Here is a 25,171-nt window from a genome sequence, read left to right on the forward strand (position 1 = left end):
TGCAAGTCACGGGAATCACACGGGCGTCCCGCGACTTGCATTAGATCATAATCGCGGCAATTCTGCCCAGGATCTGAAACGCCTATATGTAAATGGAGCCTTAGGATTGCAGCAGAGTCTTACGCTATGTTTCATTATTACCTTGTCCTGTTGCTTCTGATTCATAGTGTTTTTGTTGCAGCGAGCAACATGTTGCTCCGCGTCTTCTTTCTCTCGACACTTCTGTTCATATGTCTTCTTACTCTGTAAGAATACATCACTTGTAATTACAATCCATACTTTTATGTAACACATCTAGACAAACTAAAACGTAGGCTACAAATGTTCCTGGTATGCACACTTTGGATGCTTCAGCTGTCACAGATAATCCTGGATTTCCCATTGTCCACATGTACACCTCCGCACTTATAAAGATGTCAATCCCCATACAGAAATGATAATAATCGCCATAGTGTAAAACCCCAATATTTATTGTGGAGAATAGGAAATTGCACTTACAGCAGATGTAGAAAGATGCACATTTTAAAATAGTGATAGCTGCCGGCCGGCACTTCAAACACACCTGTCCTTCCTGGACACTATACGCGGTGACGTCAGCACGTCGCGATTGGGCCATCATCAACCCCAGGATCACTATCCTGTCTCCTCGTCTCATTTGAGGCCCTGGTGGGGTTACACCACAGGTGTTGCTGACCTTTACAGGTCTCCTTGCTATGGTAAGAGGCCATCTTTATTTGGTGGAAAGGAACTTCACTTTGGGTGATGATAATCACATATTTGTGGGAGGATCACGTTGGAAGATATATTTTTTCACTTCACTGGTTTCATATTGATGACTTTTTTCACCATGTTATTCATTGAATTTCAAATTTTTATGATTGTATTGATTTTTCAGCACAACTTTCTTTGTTCTTACTGTTTGTTTGTGTTGTCAGACATATTGTTGCTGCTTAATTCTGTAAGCGGTTTATTTTTTTTGCCAAGCATGCGAATGTGAGGCAATTATTGTGGGTGAGTTTATACCCTATGGGGAAGTGGTGGCATGATTCCAAGCAACATCAATGATTTATCACGGCCTTCTCAATTGAACACATGTGTGTTATGTGCTATCATTTTTAGGATTTTATTTGAATTGGACTTTATTCCCCTTTTATTCACTGGGTGGTAATTTATTATCACTAAGGTTTATGCACGTCTTTAAGGCCCCGTTCACACTGGGGCGACGCTACTTGCCGGGGCGACCTCATAGGTCGCGGCGCGCTGCTCTCACCGCGACCTCGGAGCGGCCGGCACGGACTTCATAACATTGAAGTCTATGCAGGTCGCTCCGGGTCGCCCCAAAGAAGCTCCGGACCCTTTTTCTAAGTCGGAGCGACTTGTGTCGCTCCTATTAGAACGGGTCCACAGCTTCTCTATGGCAGGTGACCTACGGCGACCTGTCAGGCGACCAGGTCGTCTGACAGGTCGCCCCAGTGTGAACGGGGCCTTACTAGTTTGTTACAGAACTACTATTTACTGTATATATATATATATATATATATATATATATATAGCTTTTTTTTCAGTAGGAACGTGGAGGAACGCAGTTCCGGCACCTCCAGCAATGAATGTGTGTAATGGCAAGGGGTGCTGGGGTGTGCTGGAGGGTCTATTGATGCTAGCTGCTGGGGAATCTATTGTCACTGGAGAGGATTTATTTTAGCATGAGGATCCATTGCTGCAAGGGGTCCCATGTTGCTTGGAGGAATCTACTGTTGAGGGAGAGGTCTACTGATGATGACTGCTGGAGGGTCTATTGATGCTGACTGCTGGGGGGTCTATTGATGCAGGCTGCTGAGAGATCTGTTGTTTCTGATCTATTGTTGCTTTGTGGGTATTTTGTTGCAGGAGGGGGATCTATTGTTGTGAGCAGGATCTGTTGGTGGTCGGGGGACTATTGATGTTGGGGGGGTCTATTGTTGCTTTTAGGTCCATTGTTGCTAAGGAGGCACTATTGTTGCTGGGGGATCTATTGTTGCTAGGGGTCTATTATCACTGGCAGCAGGGGTCTATTTTACAGCCTTTCTTGTTATCATTAACAGATTCCTAAAAAAATACTTAGCACCACAAAATGGTCCTGTATTCTCTAAAGGTGGCGGAACTGGGAGGTGAGTAGGGGGTGAAACCAAGGGACAGTGATCTGAGGTGGGTAGGGGGCGGAGACAAGGGTCGACTCAGAAGCGGGGAGTTCCTGCACCTATTCTCTGAGAAAAAAAGCCCTGGGTAGATTTGTTATTACACTTATACAGTGACTACATGACCTAAGTATGATACTTGCATCCATTGTCTTCTTATATTGCATCTGTTTCTGCTTGTGCATTGCGTCCATTGCAGCTTCTATCTAAAAATAAAATAAAAAAGAAAATGTAAAGGTTTGCTGCTGTATTCAAATGTAATAAAGAACGATGCATTATATTGTTCTTAAAGGGAGAAACATTGTATATTTCAAGAGAAAACAGTTTGTTATATAATATTTTTATATAAATTAAAACCAACATGTAGTGAAAAAATAAAATCAATAATAAATATTGGCAATAATCTACCACAACAATAGTAGCGCTAAAGTTCATGCATTTTATAATTATATTTTCATTCATTTTTGAATATTTTTATATCATTTTCACATTTGAACTTACTACCAGATTTTATGATTAGCAAAACTCACAAAGATTTGTTTACCATATTTGTGCCTCGCAAATACAGCGTATCGCATTACAGACCTTTCTCTAATCCGTGATTGGATGTTTGAAGTGATCGCCTTACAAAATTACACATTAATAGAAGTTTGTGTATTTATCATAGAAGCTCGATAAGAACAACAAACTGAATTTTTGAGGCAGTTTTGCTTCCAGGTAAACCCTCTCCTGAACCTGATGTAATAGTTTCCATTGAGCCATAATGATAACGCTGATAAGTAAATGATGAATAAAAATGACTGTTGATAAATAATAATATGTAAATGTAAAACCGCAGAGACTTCCCGTTTTCCCTCTACGTCGACTGGTTTGTTGTACTAGAGGCTGATTTGCCTTTGAACAAACAAATTTACTGCTTAATTTAAACGATAACCAAACTTTTAAAAAAACCGACAGCCCCCTTCCTAACCTCTGCCATCCACTGCTTGTGCTCTGACATGGATCTCTTCTTCTTTCAAATGGCATGGCTTTCCCTTCACCAGGAAGCATTTTTGAGATCTTCTGTGCATTGGTTGAGTGATGGTACTGCGCTTTCTCCATTTGCACCACCATAGGGTGTAAGGAAAAGGCGCCACTCCCTCTTCCATATGGTGTAAGATAAAGGCTCCACTCTCTGTACCATATGGTGTAAGGGAAAGGCTTTACATTCTCTACCATAGGTTGTAAGTGAAAAGCTCCACTCTCTCTACCATGGGGTTAAAGGAAAAAGCTCCACTCTCTCTACCATAGGGTTAAAGGAAAAAGCTCAACTCTCTCTACCATGGGGTTAAAAGAAAAAGCTCCACTCTCTCTACCATGGGGATAAAAGAAAAAGCTCCACTCTTTCTACCATGGGGTTAAAGGAAAAAGCTCCACTCTTTCTACCATAGGATGTAAGGAAAATACTTCACTTTCTCTACCATAGGGTGTAAGATAAAGCCTGCACTCTCTGTACCATAAGGTGAAAGGAAAAGTCTCCACAGCCAAAGCTTTTTCGTTCTGCATCCTGTGACCTGTTTTCAGCAGACAGCGGGCTGAAGTCGGCTGTCGGCTGATGTCACAGAGCCAGTCCAGGCTCAGGCAAGTTCACGACCATATGGTCGGGATCCGCTCACATGCCTCGACCAACCTGGCTCAGACTCTCAGTGAGCCACCAAGAGCTTGAGCTGGCCACTGCCGCCCCCTCCACAGCCCAGGCTCCAGTGAGCGGGGGGGGGGGGGGGGACAAAGCAGAGCTGCTGACTGACAGTCACCAGCTCTCTGCTCAGGGAGCCTTGAGAGCCGAGTGATTGGCAGTGTTTGATCGCTCAGTTCTTAGTGTTATAGCCGGCGGGGGACAAATGCAGCATCGGAACTAGGTAAGTATGATTCTGTCCAAACTAGCATATGATGTAAATTGTTTTTTATGCAAACCTTGACTGACATTGCTATTCCAAAATAGTCTATCTATTACGTAAGGGTTATTTATGTTCACAGAGTGGTGGTATATAATCCCTAAAGAAGAAAAAAGTTGAACTTTCAAAACGCGTTGGTATTTTGTTCCAGGTGTTATAACCATCTACTGTATTTGGATGTACAACAAAATGATGGAATATAACAGCAATTAGCTGGGAATACTACTATGTGCCAATTGTTGTATATGTATATTTTTATGCTATAGCAATACAGAAAGTGTTATTCTTTTATTGTATAACCTGTGATGTGAAAAATCATTTTATGATACTTACCCTTGATGGGGGTTTTTTATACTAAATTGATCAAGAATAAAAGATGAATTTTAAAGGGTTTTCTGCAATGTTATAGTTGTTTATATTTGGGTTTGCCTTTACAATCCTATTCAATAGAGGGATGTACTATGCTTCATTGTCTGTACTTTAGGGCGTAAGGGGATGGCTTCACTTTCTCTACCATAGGTTGTAAGTGAAAGGCTCCACTCTCTTATAAGATAGGGTGTAAGGGAAAGGCTCTGTACTTTAAAGTAAGAAGTACAAAATATCAGAGCTCACCTACCATGAGCATGCCTCTCTCTCTAGGTGCATGTACAGTGTTGCCAACACTCTTAGTGTAATAAAGTTGGAAAGTCCAGGACACTTATCTTCCCACCAAGCAAAATTCCACTTTATTGAGAGGTGTCCATAAAAGTAATTACATAGCTGAAACCCGTTTCGAACTGCATTGCAGTGATGTAATCGCTTTCATGGACAACTCTCAAAAAATCTAATTTTACCCAGTTAAAAAAAAGATACACTGTGCTTTCAATTTTATCTCTCTATTTCCATCAAGGAAACTGAAGGCCTTTCCGTTATACTTATTTCTGGAAGCCACTCACCAGCCAGCCTTGTGGGTGGTTGTCATGTCCTCCATGTTTCCCTCCTCCTTGGGCACCTAGCAAGGGTCCGATAAGAGGCCTACCACAGGGTGGGTCAGGCACTTTTTGTGCGGTCGCTGCCATACACATTGGATACCTTTACTTCAGCCACGCTCACGAACCAGTAGATGACAAACATAAATTAACTCTAGTAAACTCTCTTTATATAATAGGCATCGCTATGGTTACTTATGCATTTAGGAGGGACACGCAGAGCCAATGCCCTCTCTACCTGTCCAGTGTATCACTGTTACCTCACTTCCAGCAACAGTATGGGGTCCCACTGCGCACCTAGCATGGACTCCATGGAAGACGGATAATGGCCGAAGGAGTGCCGACAACATCTCCCTCACTGCAAAAGGCTATTGGTAACCACTTGCTTGTACTTCACACAATATTAACTCTTGTACTGGTGTCTTCATACCTCAATGTGTATAGTGACCCTAGCTGTAGACTATATGTGCCAGTTACTTACATTGCAGCCCTTTAATAACTTCAGACCAGGCAAAGGTAACATTTCAAAAGCTTTACTTAAAGAATAAATTAACATGATCGCATTCCCAGATAACAGTTCTGAATAAAATGCAAACATTCCCTTAACATCACTAGTCCCTAATTCAAGCTTGTGACTGTCCCAGTTATCTACATAGGAAAGAGTCCATCTTTGGCAGAGTCCATACTTGGCAGTATCCAAGAATTGGCAAATTCAGACAGGACTGCAGATTTCAGCAATCCTCCTACATCTTTGCTGGCCATGTGTGTCCATCTCCCTATACAGACTGTGTGCAAATGAGTCTCCTCTCTCTCCAAGAGAGATTTGGTGGGGGATCCCACGTGACCAGACCAGTCTCTACAAGGTCCTTATGTTCTTGGATTATTTCCAATAGGCTTGACTGTTGTCGGACCTGTGAGGGGTTTCCCCACAGTGATTGAAAATCACAGACCTGCTGGCTGTACTTATTTTTGCCTGGCTTGGTGAATTATGATGGACACTTTTGTTTATGACATTGTGGAACTGAGTGATACACTCTTTCTTCAGTCCATGTATCCTATGTACTTACTTTCTACATATGAAAGTGAAGGTACTTTAGACGTATTGTCCCCTTGTTTGGTATCAGACATGGCTGGCGCACTTGGAATATTGTCCCTGACCAATCTACAGTGTAGCAATTGTATGTTAGCAACTCCCCCCCACGAGGAAGCGCCAGGCACAAAACATGTTGAGCTTTTTATAAAGTGATGGTGGAACCAACTGTATGAATAGTGTATCTTTTGTTGAGGTCATACCAGTATATATCTCTATCAGTTCTGGACCACCATCGCCCTTGTTAAATGATGCTCAATGCTACTATGTTTTTCAATGTAGCTTTCATTTAATGTCCCTTTTTTATATTATGTATTTAAAACAATTTGCATTTTACTTATTTGTTGAAGTTATGCCCATAAAGTCCATGAACTAAGGGCATTCTAGAAGGAGATGGTTTCAATTCTGGAGCAATGGATGCCCTTTTGTCACCTATTTAGGGGGTTATCTGTAGATCAATATACTTGTTATTGTAGCCATAGTTGGGAAGACCTGAGCCTTATTATACTGTTGCTCTGACTGAGTTAATGCTGTATAATAATGATCCGCTGCTATACTCGAGTCTTATATTATTCTTTACAAACGCCCTGTAAATATGTTCTTTGTTTGTTATTTTTGAGAAAATAATAAAAATTGCTAATTATAAAAAAGTCCATGAACTATGGTTAACCTTCTTGTGATTTAAATATTAACTGATTTTGAGACGTGGCACTGGTGTACTAGTAGGGTTAATGGGTGTCCATTGTGCCTCCCGATGGTCCCTCATTCAATCTATTATTAGTTCCTCTCTCTCTAAGACCTTGGGAGCCTCTTTTGGACCCAAGATAACTCACCATTAAACAAGCACGGGAGTGTGGTTAACCCCTAACTTCTTTGCTGGGGCAGCAACAACCTCTACCTGCCTACAGCCTGCCCACAGGAGAGCTGAACACAGTCCATAGAGTTTGGCAGTGGAGCTAAACAGATCTGAGTTACACCAGAAAGCAAATGTTTTGTTTAAGAATCATGCAAGTCTACCATGGGAAGGCTTTTTATTTATTCTTAGTCATGCCGAAAAAGTGAACTTCCAAAACCTTGTCAGCAGTGGAAGACTTTCAATGCTTAGCCCAGAGGGCCACATGTGACGTAACTGGGGAAATATGACACACATGTTTTCAAAGGTTAGACCATCTTCAAAAGGCAGTGATCCTCCAGGGTTGCACATTAGGTCATTGTACCCAAGCCATGTCCTGCAAGACTCAGTTACTTCACTGCACAGGAACTTCTGAGACTCAATCCCATCCTTCTACAAATCTTTATTTCACTTCTGGGCGCCACAGTTCATTCCAGGAGATCTCACATTTCCCCTTCCAAGAGTCCAATTTCTTCTTCCTTTGTGGTCTCTTTTATTATTGATGCTTGAAGGAATGGAAATCTGTTTCTCTGTGCGCTTAGAATGTTTTACTGAAGACATCTCATGTAATTTCACATAACATTTTGATTCTTAGATCAGACACTCATTTCAGTGACAATAATACATTGGTTGTAGCGGCTTTTTATGCTGTTTAACAGTCCCATTCCCTAGAGTCTCTCACATGTTTCCAAGTTTTCTGGGGGAACTTGGCCTGGACCACACTCTCTTCCAGGGCAAAAGGAACTCCATCCTAGGATCACATGGCAGATCCAATTCCCCTCTCACCTAAGGCAACATTATATGTTTGACTGCTTCAACAGAATGACCTTCTTGCCTTAGCAACCTTTCAGGTGATTGAGGACGACTTCCCACCATGCAACAAATAGGGCCAATTCTTTTAAAGTCCCTGGCATACTTCCTTACAAACCTTTCCATGTGGCATCTCCCCACGATGCTATGCAGTAGTAAAATGCAAAAAGTAAGGGTGCAAAGGGACACAGGTGCAGAACATAGGACAACAAGATTTGTGTGAACACAATTACCCAACTACATGTGAGTGACATTTGGGAAAAGGTTCTTGTTAGGATTATATGTTTTATTTAAATGTTATATAGTCATGATTAAATGTTGTAGTTTTGCTTTAACTTTTAGTTTTACTGAAAATCTCTCCCTTTTCAATTTAGATATTTTTGCTGTTAAGGATGTAAATTTCCTCCCATTGTTATATGAGTTGTGAGAACATTTTTTGTTTGCAGGATATTTTGCTATTTGGAAAAGTTGTTTCTTGAGTTTGCTTTCCTGTTGTACATACATCTGTTTCCTTTACGTAAAGGTATATTTTTAAGTGTCTCTTGTTGGCGATTATGGTAAAGGACTTTTTCCTGTTATGCATGATTCTCTTTTTATTATATGTAGAATATGACGTGTGCGGACTGGAAATAAATCCTGTTTTGTATACTGTATATAAGACCCAAAGACTGAAAATTAATTTAAGTAACCCATTCAATATGCTCTTGTGCGAGTGAGTTGCTTCCAGGGTCTTGCTTGGAGCAGTAGGGGCCCTACTGACGAAGTCTGTGATTGGACGTAATGCATATGAGGGAGGAGCCTGTGCACGGATGCCACATCTCGGCCAGCCTCACGGAAGTCTGTTTGATTGCCTGTGAAGCCCGCACTGCATAGAGTGCCCGGTTTGTAAGTATACCCTTTTGCATCTATGAGCTGAATAAATAAGTTTACAGAGAGAGAACTAGAGGGTCATTTTTATGTTCCTTATATATATCGTGGAGCGAAGTCTAAACTTACAAGAGGAAGGAGGAGAGGAGTGAGCAATATCCCTGGTTAATATCCCCAGAGAAGAAAAGCTGCATTTGGCTCATTGGTAAAACATAAGTCAAATGTTGAGGTGAGCAGCTTGTGAGTACAGGTGCAAGCACACACCAGCACTTTAGTTTGTGGATTTTTGCACTTTATTGATGTTAAAGGCACAGCATGGTGGAACTTCACTAAAGAAAATGTACCCATGATTTTGGCTTACATGGACTTTTTTTATTCACTTTATTTATTTATTTAAATATTGCACATTTTTATATGGATAAATAATTATCGATTTGCACATAATATGCACTTATTTTGAAGATTTTGGCGTTGTATTGATTTTTGTTTTATTTTGCTTTGTGTTTAGTGAAAGACACTGTATGTAAGCTGCCATTAGGATTTACACATTTTACTGATATTTATTGTTGATTGCGCCGATTTATTGTTTATTTAATTATCATTTAAGACTAGACCGACTAAAAAAAAAAAATCTAAAACCGTGCAAAAAGTACTCCTTTAAGAGTAAATATAGGAAAAAAATAAAAAAAAATGTATACACATACAAAAAAATTTAAAAAGTATAAAAAATGCGCAATCTAAAATTTACCATAAAATTCATATAGTGTCCATCACTGCATGCTTATCATCCTAACAGCGTGCCCACAAGATGAAGGAGTGTAATTTCCTCATTTTCCAAATGATGTGCAAAAGAATACTCACTCTCGTGGTCCAAAAAGGTCTATACAATTCGGCAGTATTTATCTCTCATAGGCAAGTAACATAAGCCAGAAAAGAAAACAATCTCATTGTATAGTATATATTTTTTAAGTTAAAAGTGTGTCAAAAGTAAAAAGTATGAGCTCACATTTATATGTGCCCGAAAGTCACCAACACAAACAGCCTTCAGAACTGATGCCACTCACATTTGCAGATTTGGCATGTGCTCCAAGGATTTGAACTTTTCCCCGGAAGTGTTGTAACCAGAACCCAGATGTGGCAGCGTCATCTCAACGCGTTTCACAAACGTGCGTCCTCAGGAAGCTTTGGGGGAAGAAAATCTAAAGCTTTTAGCAAAATCACCATTTTGCATTAGATTCAATGGGGAAGGTGAAATTAAAGCGGAGTTCCAGCCTAACCGCACACTCACCTGTCCCACGGTCCAGCGATGCACCGTCTTCTCCCTCTCTGCTCCGCGGCGCCGGCATCACTGATGTGGGCACCCGGCTGTGACAGTTTGCGGCTTCACAGCCGGGTACGCACTGCGCATGCGCGAGTTGCGCTATGCGTCCTGATTGGACGGCAATCTTCTGGGACCTCTGACATGTCCCAGAAGATTGCAGGGAGGGAGGGAGAGAGGAGAACTTCCGCTCAGGGCGACGCGGCGCTCCGAGCGGAAGTGGGAGCGGGTACCTGTCAAAACTAGGTACCCGCTCCCCCCCCCCCAAAAATGACATGCCAAATGTGGCGTGTCAGGGGGTTAGGACTATTTAAAGCGGAAGTTCCACTTTTGGGTGGAACTCCGCTTTAAGGATATTGTCAGTATTTTTTTTTTTTTTTAAGGCTGCAGTACGCTTTCCTTACACTTTAATGTACAGCTATCATCAGAAACAAATATGGAGGCCACTGTTGCTAGCCTTCTTTCTTCAAGTACTAGATTCCTGGCTTTTTTTCTTCTGAGTCTGAAACCCAGGAGAGGTGTGCAGCAAATGAAAAGTGAGAAGTCCTTATGTCTTTACTTGTTCCAGGTTTCCATTAGAGTTAACCAATACCCAGCTTCACCCCAAGGCCACTGCAGCATTCCAGGGCATGACTGCCAAAGCTTTAGGTCATTTGGCCTTTAACCATAATGCTGTGGTTTGCCCTTGTACTAGATGTGTAAGTTTATACCTCCAAAAATAAAAAGCAGTGAAAAACCTACAGTTGCAAGGAAATCAGGAACTTACCTCTGGATCCCCACTGACACCACAGCTTAGCCCAACTGAATTTAGGATATATTATCCTATTTACAGGTCCATGCAGCATATCCACAGAACCAAGAGGTCTATCGAGAACATATCACATGCAATATTAATGGTGAAAGAATGAGGTTTAGAAAATTGCCAAGAGGAAACCTTGACCTTTATGAGTACCAGAAGACCATGCAAAGAATCGGGTTCTTTTATAATGGCCAGTCACGCATTCACTATCAGTATATGAAAAGTAGACAATTATAATCTATTACTGATAGTAGTGTTCTGGCAGCAACATGCTAATGTGTTTGCATTTCAGCATAGGAGGAAACACTGAAGGTATTTGTTCCCTTACGGCCAAATGCCAACTCTGACACGTGACTCTCATTTGTTTCTGACCAAAATACAGGAGTATCCAGTGCCTAGTTTCCTGTGTAATACCAGCCTAAACTTTCACTGTGTTTGGCAAGTTCCGTATCAGTCACGGACGATCAACAAAACCAGGAGATGTTCCAGATTTACATAGTTGGTATGGTAGAATAAAAACACTGATCCATCCAGTTCAATCTGTGTGTGGTTATGTCACTACCATTTTTCATATTACATTGCGTTCCCTAAGAAACAGATCTAAAAGTTTTTCAAATTTATCTACACTCTGAGCTCACAACAACCAACAGGAGAATTCCATATCATCACTGCTCTAACAGTAAAAAACCCCTTATGCAGTTTAAGATTGAGCCACCTCTCGTCCAATCTCATTGTGTGGTCATGTGTCTTCAGACCTTAAATTACATAGTTTCCTCCCAATGCTAGAGTCACCATCCACAGATTTGTATACTGCGATTTAAACCCTTGAAATGTCTCTTCTGCAGGGAGAATAGGTTTAATGTTTGTAGTCGTTCCTCATAACTGAGGTCCTTCAGCCCCCTTATTAGCTTTGTTGCCATTCTCTGGACTCTCCAGTTCGAGGACATTCTTCCTGAGGATTAGTGACCAGAACTGGATGGCATACTCAAGATGTAGCTGAACCAGAGTTTTGTAAAGCGGTAGGATTTTAGTTTTTTTCTCTTGAGTAAATACCCTTTTTAATGCATGCTAGTATTCTGCTTGCCTTGCTTACTACAGCTTGGCATTATATGCAATTGCTGAGTCTATCATCTACCAGGACCCCCGTATGCTTTTCCATCCTCTGATTCCCCCAGAGGTTCTCCCCCTTGCATGAAACTTGCATTAATAGTTTTAGCTCCCAAGTGCATTACTGTACATTTTCCAATATTTGACCTCATTTGCCATATCGCTGCCTACCCCTCTATTTCAAATACATTTTCTTCTAGAGTTGCTATATCCTGCTGTGACATATTGTCCTGCTTTGTTTTGTATCATCAGCAAACACTGAGCCTGAACTACTTAGTGCCGGTTCACACTAGGGCGACCTGTGAGGCGACCTGGTCGCCTCACAGGTCGCCGCAGGTCGCCTCCCATAGGGAAGCTGCGGACCCGTTCTAATAGGAGCGACACAAGACGCTCCGACCTAGAAAAAGGGTCCGGAGCTTCTTTGGGGCGACCCGGAGGCGACCGCCATAGACTTCAATGTTATGAAGTCCGTGGCGGCCGCTCCGAGGTCGCGGCGCGCTGCTCGCACCGCGACCTCCGAGGTCGCGGTGCGAAGTAGCGTCGCTGCAATGTGAACCGGCGCTTATTCCAACCTCTATATCGCTTATGAACACGTTAAATAGAATTGACCCCAGGACAAAGTTCTGGGGTACCCCGCTTAAAATCCTAGACCAGTGTTTTTCAACCTTTTTTCAGTCATGGCACCCTTTAAAAATTCTGCACATTCTGGAGGCACCCCATTCTAATATATAAAACACTAAACTATAAGTATTACATTTTGCATCAGTTTTACCAAGCGTAAGACACACAAAGTTAGAGGTGATTTATTCCTCCACTTTTGCACACGAATATTGAATACTATTCCTAACTTTTCTCTTCTCCCTCAGTTTCTCCCCATCTTTCTCCACAATTTTGGGGCAGTTTTAGACACCTCTAAAGGACCCAGATGGCACCTCAGGGTGCCGTGGAACCCTGGTTGAAAAAGGCTGGCATACTGCAACACAAGAAATTCATGTTGCCTCTTCATAGACATTGCCTTGCCCTGAATGTGGCGCCTCTCCTGGAGAAGGGAGTTTCTTTATCTATGAACTTGTACATTTTCCCACAACATTTTTGGGACATTTGGGAACAATTTTTAGGTGTTTTGCCAAGGCACTCCTGATGAACCCAGAAGGCATCCTGGTTGAAAAAGGCTGCCCTAGACCATTCAGAAAAGATGCCATTAATCATCACTCTCTGGCCACACCCCTGAATAGTTTTCTATTCAGGTACATCCCATCAATCCCAAAAGATCTTAATTTGTAAATTAAGCTTTGATAGGGTACTGTGTCAAATGCCTTCTGGATACACTCCATCCACAGGCCTTCCCCTATCCAAATGACAGTTTATCTCCTTATAGAATGTTAAAAGGTTGGTCTGGCAAGAATGGCCTTTCATAAATCCATGTTGGTTACTAATAAATTATACTATTTTTGTCAGCAAATTCTTGGATATGGTGCCTTATCATTCCTTACTGTCAGGGAAATGGCCATGAAAGAACTGGCAATACTGCCAGTACTAGAGATGGGCGCATCCGGAGCACTGCTGTGCGCATGCACAGAAGAACAGCGAATTGGCGTATGCAGGTGCTTCTTTGGGCGCTACACCTCCTCTACCACCTTCAAGGGTGTACCGCACTTAGCCGCAAGTGGAGCCCTCTCAGCACCTTTGCCTCAGACCCAGTTGTGTGACACAATAGTGAATGAATATTCGCTATTGTCACACGGATTCTCCTAATGGCAAATCACAAAGCGGGTCCTGAGACCCATTCCCCGATTGGCCGAAATGAGAAGCCATGCTATTGGCCAAGAAGGAGGAGGAGGAGACACAGGGTAAGCCTGACCCACGGAGGAGAAGCCGCTGCTTCCTGCCAGTCCAGGGTGAGTGAGCCAGCGACCGGGGGGGGGGGGTATGGTTTGCGGGCTGGAGCTGGTGTGGTCGGGGGGGGGGGAGTATGGTATGCCGGCTGGAGCTGGTGTGGTCGGCGGGGGGGGGGGGGGGTTGGGGGTATGGTGTGCGGGCTGGAGCTGGTGTGGTCGGGGGGGGAGGTATGGTGTGTGGGCTGGAGCTGGTGTGGTCAGGGGGGGGATTGGTGTGCGGGCTGGAGCTGGTGTGGTTGGGGGGGTATGGTGTGCGGGCTGGAGCTGGTGTGCGAGGGGGGAGGTATGGTGTGTGAGGGGGGAGGTATGGTGTGCGGGCTGGAGCTGGTGTGGTCGGGGGGGAGGTATGGTGTGCGGGCTGGAGCTGGTGTGGTCGGGGGGGAGGTATGGTGTGCGGGCTGGAGCTGGTGTGGTCGGGGGGGAGGTATGGTGTGCGGGCTGGAGCTGGTGTGATCGGGGGGGGGGGGGGTATGGTGTGCGGGCTGGAGCTGGTGTGGTTGGGGAGGGAGGTATGGTGTGGTCCGTCTGACGCCCCCCCCCCCCTAGCCCATGAAGCACATGGCGCCACTGGGTTTCATAGAAAAAAATTTGTGTGTCCTTGCGGTGTCCTGCGTTTTCTAGTGTGAATTGGCCCTTCCAGGGTGTCGGGGAGGTGACGTAACATCTTTTTTTTTTAGCTGTTGGTTTTCTAACATAGAAAACTCCTATGAGTAAATATTTGCTACAAATTTGTTGAAAACATCAATAGAAAAACAGACAGCATAACTGCTGAACAAACTTTGTTTTTTTTAAATCATTCATCTCCCCTGGCAGACTTTGTTCCAAGAAGCAGAGTTGGGTTGGGGGATGTGACTGACTAGCAAAAAAAAAGGCTTTTTCAATATTGAGAACATTGTTTATATGACCTGCATGTTTATTTGCTGGATCGCTATGAGGAGGACGTCGTTTTCTGTTGCAAATGCCACCTTATGCATCAATGTGCCTCCTTAGACCCAGTCTGTCCGGACAGTATGGTGACTTGCTGACTTGGCACCATCCACAGTCACCTTAACTCTTCAATAAGACTGAGAAAACCGAGGACAGACGTCTGCCCTGGTGCGTTCGTTTCTTCCCCCCTAGATGCTGGGTATATTTTTGATGCCGACATGTAAGTGATGAGGCAATTTTTTTTTTTGAGATTTAGTGTATTTTTATACAAACCTACTGTGATATTTGGGGTTATTTAGCTTAAATGTGGAGCCTACCAGTGAGCTGAGTCCATGCCGGTTGTGCCGTTCAAGGGCTTTGCCGGCCCACTTTTATTAAAGAAAAAGAAAAAACACAGTCCATCCAGGATTACCACGCAGGGGTTTTTCAGCTTTACACAGAATTATAAAATCGGGAATGATCTTTTTTCTCTTTTTTTTTCAGCTTTACACAGCAGTAAAGAAACAATAAACAAATAATACCAAGCCACCTGGCTCTCTGGTCAGCACTGCGGCTCAGGCTTTGACCTCTGTCCTCTTGACCCTGTACCAGTGTCCCTGTTTGATACACACTCTGTACCCCTGCTGACACTCTCCTTTTACAGCTTCCTTGCTGCTCCAGCCCACAAGTTTGGGGCCTCCGTCTGCTCTGTGCAGACATGCACACTTCTCCCTTGCATGCCAGGCCTCCTCGGAAGGGTGGAGCCCAGAACCCCGGTCCTGTCTCTACTAAAAGGCCCAGACCCACCTGCACAATCAGTGTGCTGGCTGTTCCCAAGACCTGGTCCCAGGATTGGAGATTTCATCCCACCCTGATCGCTATGAAAGCTCCAGGCTCCAGGTCCCCAACTGGATTTTATCAACCACAGGGGAAACTGAAGACACAGTCTGCTCCACGTTACACAGTCCTCCTGGAGCCTCTCAACCTGCCATTTTGAGAATCATGGGCGAAATACCCCCTTACACAAATTTTGCACTCTCCAGCTTTAGTAAATCAACCCCAATTACTTTCCAGGGCACTGTCTCTGGAAGAACTAGCTCTGACTAAGCCACTAAGGGAACAGAGATAAAAATGGGCAGGGTCTAGCTAGGACTAGGACTGCTTTAATAGAGTATATATGTATGCCAACATAGAATCTATTTCCTAAATACGGAAGCAGTAATCTTCATTCAGTATCCGTGCCGTCACAATCCTGTCATCTGATTTGAGTCATTATCAACAAAGGAGAAATACCGGTCTGTTATGGTCTCTCAGGCCCTGAGGAAGCCTTGAGCGAAACGCGTCGGCTTGCTGGGGACCTACACTGACCGATTCCACCGTGAGACCCACTCTCCATCCTACACAGGCTTTGATCTTGTTTCCCTTACGGGATGTATTTCCATGTTGCTAATGACCCACTTTGCTTGATTTTATTCATTTGTATGTCAAACTAAATTTACGATGCATGGCGGTCCACGCGTTTTAACGTATGTATAAATAAAATGCTATTTGGTTTTATAAACTGGTTTCTGGTCTGATCCTTCTACTCCCACTGGCCTGCAAAGCCCCATCTTTTTCTTTCATTTTTTGGACTAAACTAACTAGCACTAAACAGGAGGGGTGGACAGAGGTAGAAGTAAACAAGTTGTGATGGCCCAAAGCTGTCACTAGATGTCAGCATACAAAAAAAAAAACAATAAAACCTTAAAGTGGTTGTAAACCCCCCTCTGTAAGTTGTACCTACAGGTAAGCCTATAATAAGCATGAAAGCAAAAGAAAAAACCCTCACAAATTAGGGAAATAATACATAGTCCAATCTTAGTGACTAAGATAACAAATGCTGGACCTAATAGCATGGAAAAACCCTAATATAACAATACTACTCATAATAATAATATAATATCTTAGTCGCTAAGATTGGACTATGTATTATTTCCCTAATTTGTGAGGGTTTTTCTCTTTATATGTTTTAAATAATGTTATTCGCATTTAGGCTATTGTAAGTCACTCTATGATGGCCTCCGATTGCTTTAAATATAAAGGAAGTGCTTGATTCTGGTCAGTGGGGACTCCTGCTAAGCAATTGGTTGGTGTCCAGCTGCCCAGGGGTTAAATAGATGGTTGCCGTGCCGTGCAGCCTATCCAATGACTAAGTTGTAAAAGGAAACATGTCGGGATGCAGGCTGCACGGCAACGAGCAGAGTGTACCCGCATCAGACATCTAACCGGAAGTGAGGTTGGTCTCCGGGGCAGGCAGATGAGCGGAGGACTGGAGGCTGATCATAGACTCATCTCTAGCCCCCTTCATGTGTGCTTATGCTTTTAACCACTTCCGCCCCGCCCACCGTACATTTACTGCGGCACTCTGCCGCTTACTGGCAAAGCGACATAGACCTATGTCGCCCGCCCACGAGACTGTAGGGGGGCGCGCTCCCGCCCCCGCTCGTTCCCTGGGGAGCCAGCGCGTGTGACCGGCGGCTCCAATGGCCGCTGGTCACTCGTGATCTCCCGCAGGAGAGGGAGAAAGACAGACGGCTGATGTAAACACAGCCGTCTGTCATTCTCCCTGATGTAAGCACAGAGGCTATGCGATCCTGCTATATAGGATCGCATGTCTCTGTGGTTACTTCACTAGCCACACCCCTTGACAGTTAGAATTACGCCCCTAGGGACACACTTAACCCCTTGATCACCAGTAAAGTTAACCCCTTCCCTGCCAGTGTCATTTATACAGTAACAGTGCATATTTATAGAACGGATTACTGTAGTAATGTCACTGGTACCCCCAAAAGTGTCAAAAATGTCAGTCAGAGGTCCGATCTGTCCGCCGCAATGTTGCAGCCCCGCAAAAAAAAAAAAAAAAAAAACGCAGATCGCCGTCATTACTAGTTAAAAAAAAAACCAATAAAAATTACATAAATCTTTCCCGTAGTTAGTAAACGCAATAACTTTTGCGCAAACCAATCAAAATACGCTTATTGTTATTTTTTTTACGAAAAATATGTAGCAGAAAAAAAATTGGCCTAAAATGTTAAATAATTTTGATTTTTACATTTTTTTTTTTTTGAGAATTTCATATAAAAGAATGTGAAAAATATTGTTATTTTTTCAAAATTGTCGCTCTTTTTTTGTTTATAGCGCAAAAAGTAAAAATCGCACAGGTGATCAAATACCACCAAAAGAAAGCTCTGTTTGTGGGGAAAAAAGGACGTCAATTTTATTTGGGTAAAGCGTCGCACGACCTCGCAATTGTCCGTTAAAGTCACGCAGTGCCGAATCGCAAAATAGGGCCTGGTCATTGAGCAGCCAAATCCTCCGGGGGTTAAAGTGGTTAAAGGCGTTTTTACCGCATTAAAAATGTGAGTGGATCTTTTTTATTTTCATTGAATAAACATTGTATTTAACAATATTACGCTATGGATCATTTTGCTTTTATCCCCCATATGGATTCATACTGAGTTGCGGCCACCCATGGACATCTACTAAACTGCCTGCAGAGTGATATAAGGTGTTAAGCGCTGTTTATCAGCTGTCTGGTGAGTTCATTACTGTTGGGAGCGGTGATATCTGCACTTGTGGTGTGGTGGACGGCACATTCCTTATCTCTAAGTGGATGATTTATCATGAACTCTGTGACACTTCATCTTTCATGAATAACACTCTACACATATGGGACTGTGATTATATGCGCCGCATGTCTTGATTTCATGTTTGTATGAGATCTGACCATTTGTTGAATATTTATTAGTTATTGCTGGCTTGCATTTCTTATTTTTTTTAGAGGTGCAATTACCTTCATGATTTTCAGCCGAAGCGCTGTGGCAGGATCTTATCGTTAGAGGGCTGAGTATTGTGTGATCCTCGTTGTTTTCAAGCCCATAATAAGGATTACCTATACTGTAGGTACTGTAAATATCTCCTAAACTTACACAGTTTAGGCGATATATACTGTATAGTGCGCCGATGACGTCATTGGCGCATGCGCTCTGAAGGAACGGCCGTCTGTGCCGTTTCTTCAGAGCCCTGTGCCGTGACTAGCGGCTCCTGCGCGCATACGCGGGAGTGACGTCACGCGGCTCCTGGCCAGTAGCATAGCCGGAGTCCGCAGACCAGGAAGACAAACGGCTGAAAATGGATGTGGCCTCCAGCGGGGACGACGAGGGCTTCGTTTGGAGGTAAGTGTCACATAACGTGCTAGTATGCGATGCATACTAGCACAAATGCAAAACAATACTACACCGACCAGGATTGATGGATCAGCGCTCACTGCAATCACATAATGAAGGACTGTACATAATGTTATATATGGCACATAGTCATAAATCCAAAAAACCTGTCCGCAGGTATGATGCATACTAGCACATTATGCTTTTACTTTTCAGGGGGAAAAAAAAAACACACACACACACACACACTGGGTTTACTTTCTCTTTAAGAAGTTCAATACATGACACAAAAAATACATGAAAGTGGGGCAGAAAAGATGGACCACTTTAGCATCCATAGCATTGTGGTTGTTGCAGTTGGGGGACACCTGGAGAGGTATTTTTAACAAAACGTATCAGTCTTTAGAAATCAAAACTGTCTGTGTTGCTCAAACACTGTTAGCTCCCCATAATGGACATCAAAATTATTGTACTTTATCTTACCCTTTTACGTTCGGCCTTCTGTTTCTCTCGGAAATCCTCCATTCTCCTGGCTTCGTCTCGCAAGGCCTGTGCCAGCTGAATATGGCACTGACCCACATTATCAATATCTGAGCAAAATACAAGAAGTGGAATTAGATGACATCTGGGACCTCTACTTGTAGTCTGTGACAAGTGTAGGTTCCTACACACATATTGAACCTCCATTCTATTTGATTCTTCTAAAAAATCCTACCTAAGAGCAGACAACATAGAAGGATACAATTGGCTATATAAACCACAAAGTTTCCTCCATGCCCTTCTCTAAGTCAGTTCTAACACGTTTCCCTGAAAATCAGACCGGGTCTTATATTCATTTTGGCTACAAAAATCACACTAGGGCTTATTTTCAGGGTATGTCTTATTTACGGTATGTACAATGACGATCTTAAAGTGATTGTAACCCTAAAATAAATAAATATCCTGATCCTTTAAAGCAGGGGTGGGGAACCTATGGTTCGGGGGCCGTATGTGGCCCCCGAAGTCATCTGGTCCGGCCCCCCGTGCAGCTGAGTCTCTCAGGTGATCTGTCAGAACAGAGCGGATGCTTCCTGTATAGTTCCTGCTCCTTTATGGCAGTCTGAGTGAGCCACAGGTGTAGTGATATCAAATGCACTCCGCCTGTGACCAATACAGGAAAGCATCACCTCTTCCTCCAGCGCGGCACCACTACACTTCTCCTAGCCAGCATTTCCCGCCAGCAGCACACACAGCAGTACCAGCCAGAACCAGCAGTACCAGCCAGCAGTACTCACAGCAATACCAGCCAGAGCCAGCAGTACTCACAGCAGTACCAGCCAGAACCAGCAGTACTCACAGCAGTACTAGCCAGAACCAGCAGTACTCACAGCAGTACCAGCCAGAACCAGCAGTACACACAGCAGTACCAGCCAGAACCAGCAGTACCAGCCAGAGCCAGCAGTACCTACAGCAGTATCAGCCAGAGTCAGCAGTACCTACAACAGTACTAACCAGCAGTACCTACAGCACAGTACCAGCCAGCAGTACCAGCCTGAGCCAGCAGTACCCACAGCAATACCAGCCAGCAGTACCAGCCTGAGGCAGCAGTACCCGCCTGAGCCAGCAGTACCCACAGCAGTACCAGCCAGCAGTACCTACAGCACAGTACCAGCCTGAGTCAGCAGTACCCACAGCAGTACCAGCCTGAGCCAGGAGTACCCACAGCAGTACCAGCCAGCAGTACCCACAGCAGTATCAGCCTGAGCCTGAGTTAATTAAATGTTTGACCAAATAGAACAGGCTAATTTTTAAGGTGATAATTTTGTACGGCCCCCGAATGATTTTATAAATACCCAAATGGCCCTTGGCAGAAAAAAGGTTCCCCACCCCTGCTTTAAAGCATGATAGACAGCACAGTGCTTGTGCTGTCATTTAGCCCCCTCTATGTTCTAAAAAACCTGGAATAAAACAATAAAATGTTAAAAAAAGTTCTCTCCCCCTCTCTCCCTGTCAGCTCAGGAGTCATCATTATGACATTCTGTAATCCCAAAAATAAACCTTGGATAAAGTCATTGTAAAATTATGTAATCGCTTTTGTAAAAAGATTATGTAATGTACAGTGTGTCTACTTTTTGTAACTTTATTGTGGAAAATACCTTATGTACAGCGCCGCTGGGTGCTCACGTGACCCTCCGGAGCTCTACTTTCCCTTTCCGATTACTGCAGAGGGAGGGGCTGAGATCAAGGATTTTACTAGGGCTTATTTATGGGGTAGGGCTTATATTGCAGCCATCCCTGAAAATCATGCTAGGTCTTATTTTCGAGGTAGGGCTTATTTTCAGGGACACAGGGTACTTGAACTCCAGGCTAAACAGTTAATCTTTGAGCATACATTAGGCCAGGGTTTCTCAAGCAGGGTTCCTTCTGAGGTTGCTAGGAGTTCCTTGAGCAATGGGCAATTTCTGCCTCTCAGAGAAGTTTCCAATGACACCATTGTTCCTTTTAGCTATCTGTAAGGGAGTAAGTCTTCCCAATGATGACAAGAGTAAGGAAAGTTTTAATTTTTAGCAGGGGTTCCCCGAGACCAGAAATTTATTTCAAGGGTTCCTCTGTGCTGAATAGGTTGAGGAAGGCTTAGGGTGACCAGATGTCCCCGGTTTCCGGCGACAGACCCGGACTGAGGACACTGTCCCCAGACCAGGTCTATCCCCGGTTTTGTCCCCGGCTAGGGTTGTTATGGTGCCAGGATGTCCCTGGCACTCTCTCACCATTCTTGAATAGTTTATCCCAAAGTCTGTGTACCAGCACCAATCTTCCAGCATCCTTACTCTTCCAGCTTAGGAATCTCTCTAAATTGGAAGGATCCTGCAGTGCCAGCCAGCGGCGCCTCTGATTGGCTGAGAGCGGTTAGCCAATGCTCTAAGCCATTTAGTGACTCCCATTCAGAAAACTAGCTTGAAAAAGAAACCTACTTTTTTCAAGCCAGTTTTATGAATGGGAATCACTGGTTGGCTGAGAGCGTCAGCTGACTGCTTTCAGCAGATCAGAGGCTCCCTGTCATCCTTATTTCTATTACAAGGGATACATTGCTTGTAATAGGAGTAAAAGTGATAAAAAAATAATAAAATGGAGGGGACAGTGTAAAAAATAATCAAAATAAGAAAAAGAAAATGAAAGTGTGCCTATCCCTATTGTGTTTTTTTTTTTAATAATAATTAAAGTGTATTTTTTCCCAAAAAATTGGGTTTGAAAAACTGCTGTGCAAATACTGACAAATAATGTGACATAAAAAATTGCAATGATCGCCACTTTTCACTAGGGTCTCTGCTAAAAAATGAATGTTTGGGGGTTATAAGTAATTTTCTAGCAAAAAATGCTGATTTAACCTTTTAAACAGAAAGTGTCAGAAAACACTTGGTCTGCTTAATGCGTGGACGTTCCTTTATTTCTGGGGGTGGGTCTAGGAGAATGTGAATAATCAAGATGGTGAAGTTCCTCCATGTTTAAGGTGTGTGGGGGTCTATTACGTTCCTGTTGAGGAGGAAGGGGAGAGGTGCCCTGGGCCAGCATGGTCATTGCTGGTGGTAAATCAAGGCCCTGATTGCATGACCAACTCAATCCATTCGTACCTATGACTGGATTGGCACTACTCTGGATGGCTGGAGGCTGCCATGAGGAATGAATTGGTTGAACGCACGCACCCAGGACTTCTCATTGCAAAGATTGTGGCAGTATAAAAATAATTCTATGCTGCAACCGGTATAAGCATGAAACCTTATATGTTAAAAGCAGTTGACACAAAATCATGAATTATGCAAAGGATTAATCATAAAAAGGTTTAAAGAACAACTTCATCTATAGTTTGTCCCACCCCCTGAAGTGGTAGTTTAGTACCAATATGCTTACCTTCAACTCTGCTCCTAAATTCTGTGTAACCCTGCCACAATCTTTAAAAGTAAAAGAAAGTGCAGCGCTTATCAATTCTCAAAATAGTCCACATCCAAGGAGAGAACATTAATTGAATCTTTGATCAATATTGTGAGAACCACCACCGACACCCAATCACACAGCCTCTTACCAAGTATCACAGACCCTCACTACAAAGGTCTATGGAAGCGGTGGATAGTATAATACAGTACAGGTGATAATAGAATCCTTTCAACGTTCCTTCTCAATACTCCTCTCTTTGTTGGCTTAAAACATTGAACTGTTACATGCTGGAAGCTTTTAACTTTCTTTTTTTTTTTTATAGTCTGCGGTGGTGCAAAACCTACAACAAAAAAACCCGTAAGTGAACAAAAAATGTGCATGTGAAACACACACACAAAAAAATGCACTTAAGGGTGTGCTTTAGTCCACCCCCGAAGGGGTAGGACTTCTACCCTGATCCCCCGGGGCGCAAGGCTCCTGACAGGGATTAAGGTTTCCATGGTCTGCCTAGCCAGAAGACCTGGCAGACCCCGTTCTTCAGGCCAGCCGAAGCCGACCCCGAATACTAGGTCAGGGTGCTCTCCCAAATAGAGATCCCCCAGAGGCAGGGGAGGAAGGAACCTGAGGTCCACATATCCTCCCCCTAGACTTCAGGGTAAGCCCGAGGACTTACACCCTACAATCCGTGAAAACACACACAAAAGTGAAAGTGACAAAAAATGAGGGAAAAAAATAAAAAGTAGTAAAGTGGCCGTGCCAAATGTGCACTGGCCGGGTCCTAGGGCCTGGTAAGCAAAAATTGCCCTAGGCTTTAGCCAAAAGGCCCAGCCCATCAGGCACAGTGCAGAAAGGAAAGCAAATTTGGTGCTGTGACCTTGTGCCTGTTCACACTGTGGGGTCCCACACCCATGTGTTACTAAGAGCACCCCTGGGGCGACCACTCCAAGGGGGCACAGTCACCGCGGACCTTCTGCCCTCCCGGCCCCTGGCCAGACAAGGTAGTCCATTCAAATGAGGTAATGGACCCTTTCCAGCTTACTCGGGGAGAACTTACTCCTGGCCCCCAACTACGCTCAGGCGCTCTGGTTTCAGTTTCTGCCAATACTAACCTTCCAGGTCCCCATCACCCCAGCAGGTTTGCATAGCCGCCACCAAACCTTGGTCAGGTCAGATGACAGCAGAGCGCCCCCACTGGATCACTGATAAGAACAGATACTACACTTGATCTTAGCCAAAAGGCTAAGAAGCGAAGCTTTTAACTTTCATGTAATTGATCTTTACCTATAAAAAAACGGTGTATGACGTCTACACTTTGAGAAGTGTCCTGTTTATCTTTACATGACACACTACCATTATGGAGACTATGGAGAGGAGTATTGAGGAGGAACACTGAAAGGATTCCATTATCACCTGTACCTATTATACTATTCACCGCTTCCATAGACCTTTGTAGGGAGGGTCTGTGATACTTGGTAAGAGGCTGTGTGATTGGGTGTCGGTGGTGGTCCTCACAATATTGATCGAAGATTTAATTTATGTTCTCTCCTTGGATGTGGACTTTTTTGAGAATTGATTAGCGCTGCACTTTCTTTTACTTTTAAATATTGTGGCAGGGTTACACAGAATTTAGGAGCAGAGTTGAAGGTAAGCATATTGGTACTAAACTACCACTTCAGGGGGTGGGGCAAACCATAGATGAAGTTGTCCTTTAAAACTTTTCAAGGCATAGGAAATGTAGAAGTATTTTTTTTCTTTTTGGCATGAGCGTGCACACGAAACCTACTTAAGTAAATACTCTATATCAAAAGATAAAAAAGGCAAAGGACTTCTCTTTTTTCTTCGCACCTAATGGTAGTACGAAACCCGTATCAAACAGTGCAAACACTCAGCTTCTCTAATCTGGTTATTAACTCCATTCTTTGACTATAAAAGATGAAGGACAATGCCGGGTCTGCTAGTTCTGTGAAATGTATATATATTAAAGTCACTTTATTGTACAAAAACCACTTCCTCTGCAGGATAGTCAGAGCAATGCTAGAATAGATCCTGCTAACATGATGAATGTATTTTGTAAAGGGTAGGGAGGGCAGTTCACTGGGTCCTTGTAGCAGTGAGGAGCTAGGTCAAACTCCCAGAAGGGACATTTCAAATATGTTGGCATAATATAAATAATAAAAATGATGGTCTTTTTTGTATATTTGCACTTTTTGGAAAGAGCATTGTAGAAATTGATGATCCACTATGCTTCGGATCTATTTTTGCAGCTTTTGCTATTACAGATTAAGAGTGCAACA

General features: G+C 43.5%; 1 protein-coding gene across 1 annotated transcript in view; it reads right to left on the reverse strand.

Annotated features, from left to right (window-relative positions):
* Positions 1–25,171, reverse strand: part of PSTPIP2 (proline-serine-threonine phosphatase interacting protein 2) — a gene marked incomplete at its 3' end in the record, with an annotated part of 182,808 nt that overhangs the window by 37,104 nt on the left and 120,533 nt on the right. The window contains exons 5-7 of the mRNA XM_082274537.1: positions 19,452–19,558; positions 2,318–2,380; positions 142–243 (exon numbers count right to left, since the gene is read on the reverse strand). Coding sequence (XP_082130663.1) covers positions 142–243; positions 2,318–2,380; positions 19,452–19,558 — 272 coding nt within the window. The remainder of the gene's footprint in view (positions 1–141; positions 244–2,317; positions 2,381–19,451; positions 19,559–25,171) is intronic.

Source organism: Pelophylax lessonae (assembly GCF_965119305.1).
Source record: "Pelophylax lessonae genome assembly, chromosome: 1".
Classification (NCBI taxonomy): domain Eukaryota; kingdom Metazoa; phylum Chordata; class Amphibia; order Anura; family Ranidae; genus Pelophylax; species Pelophylax lessonae.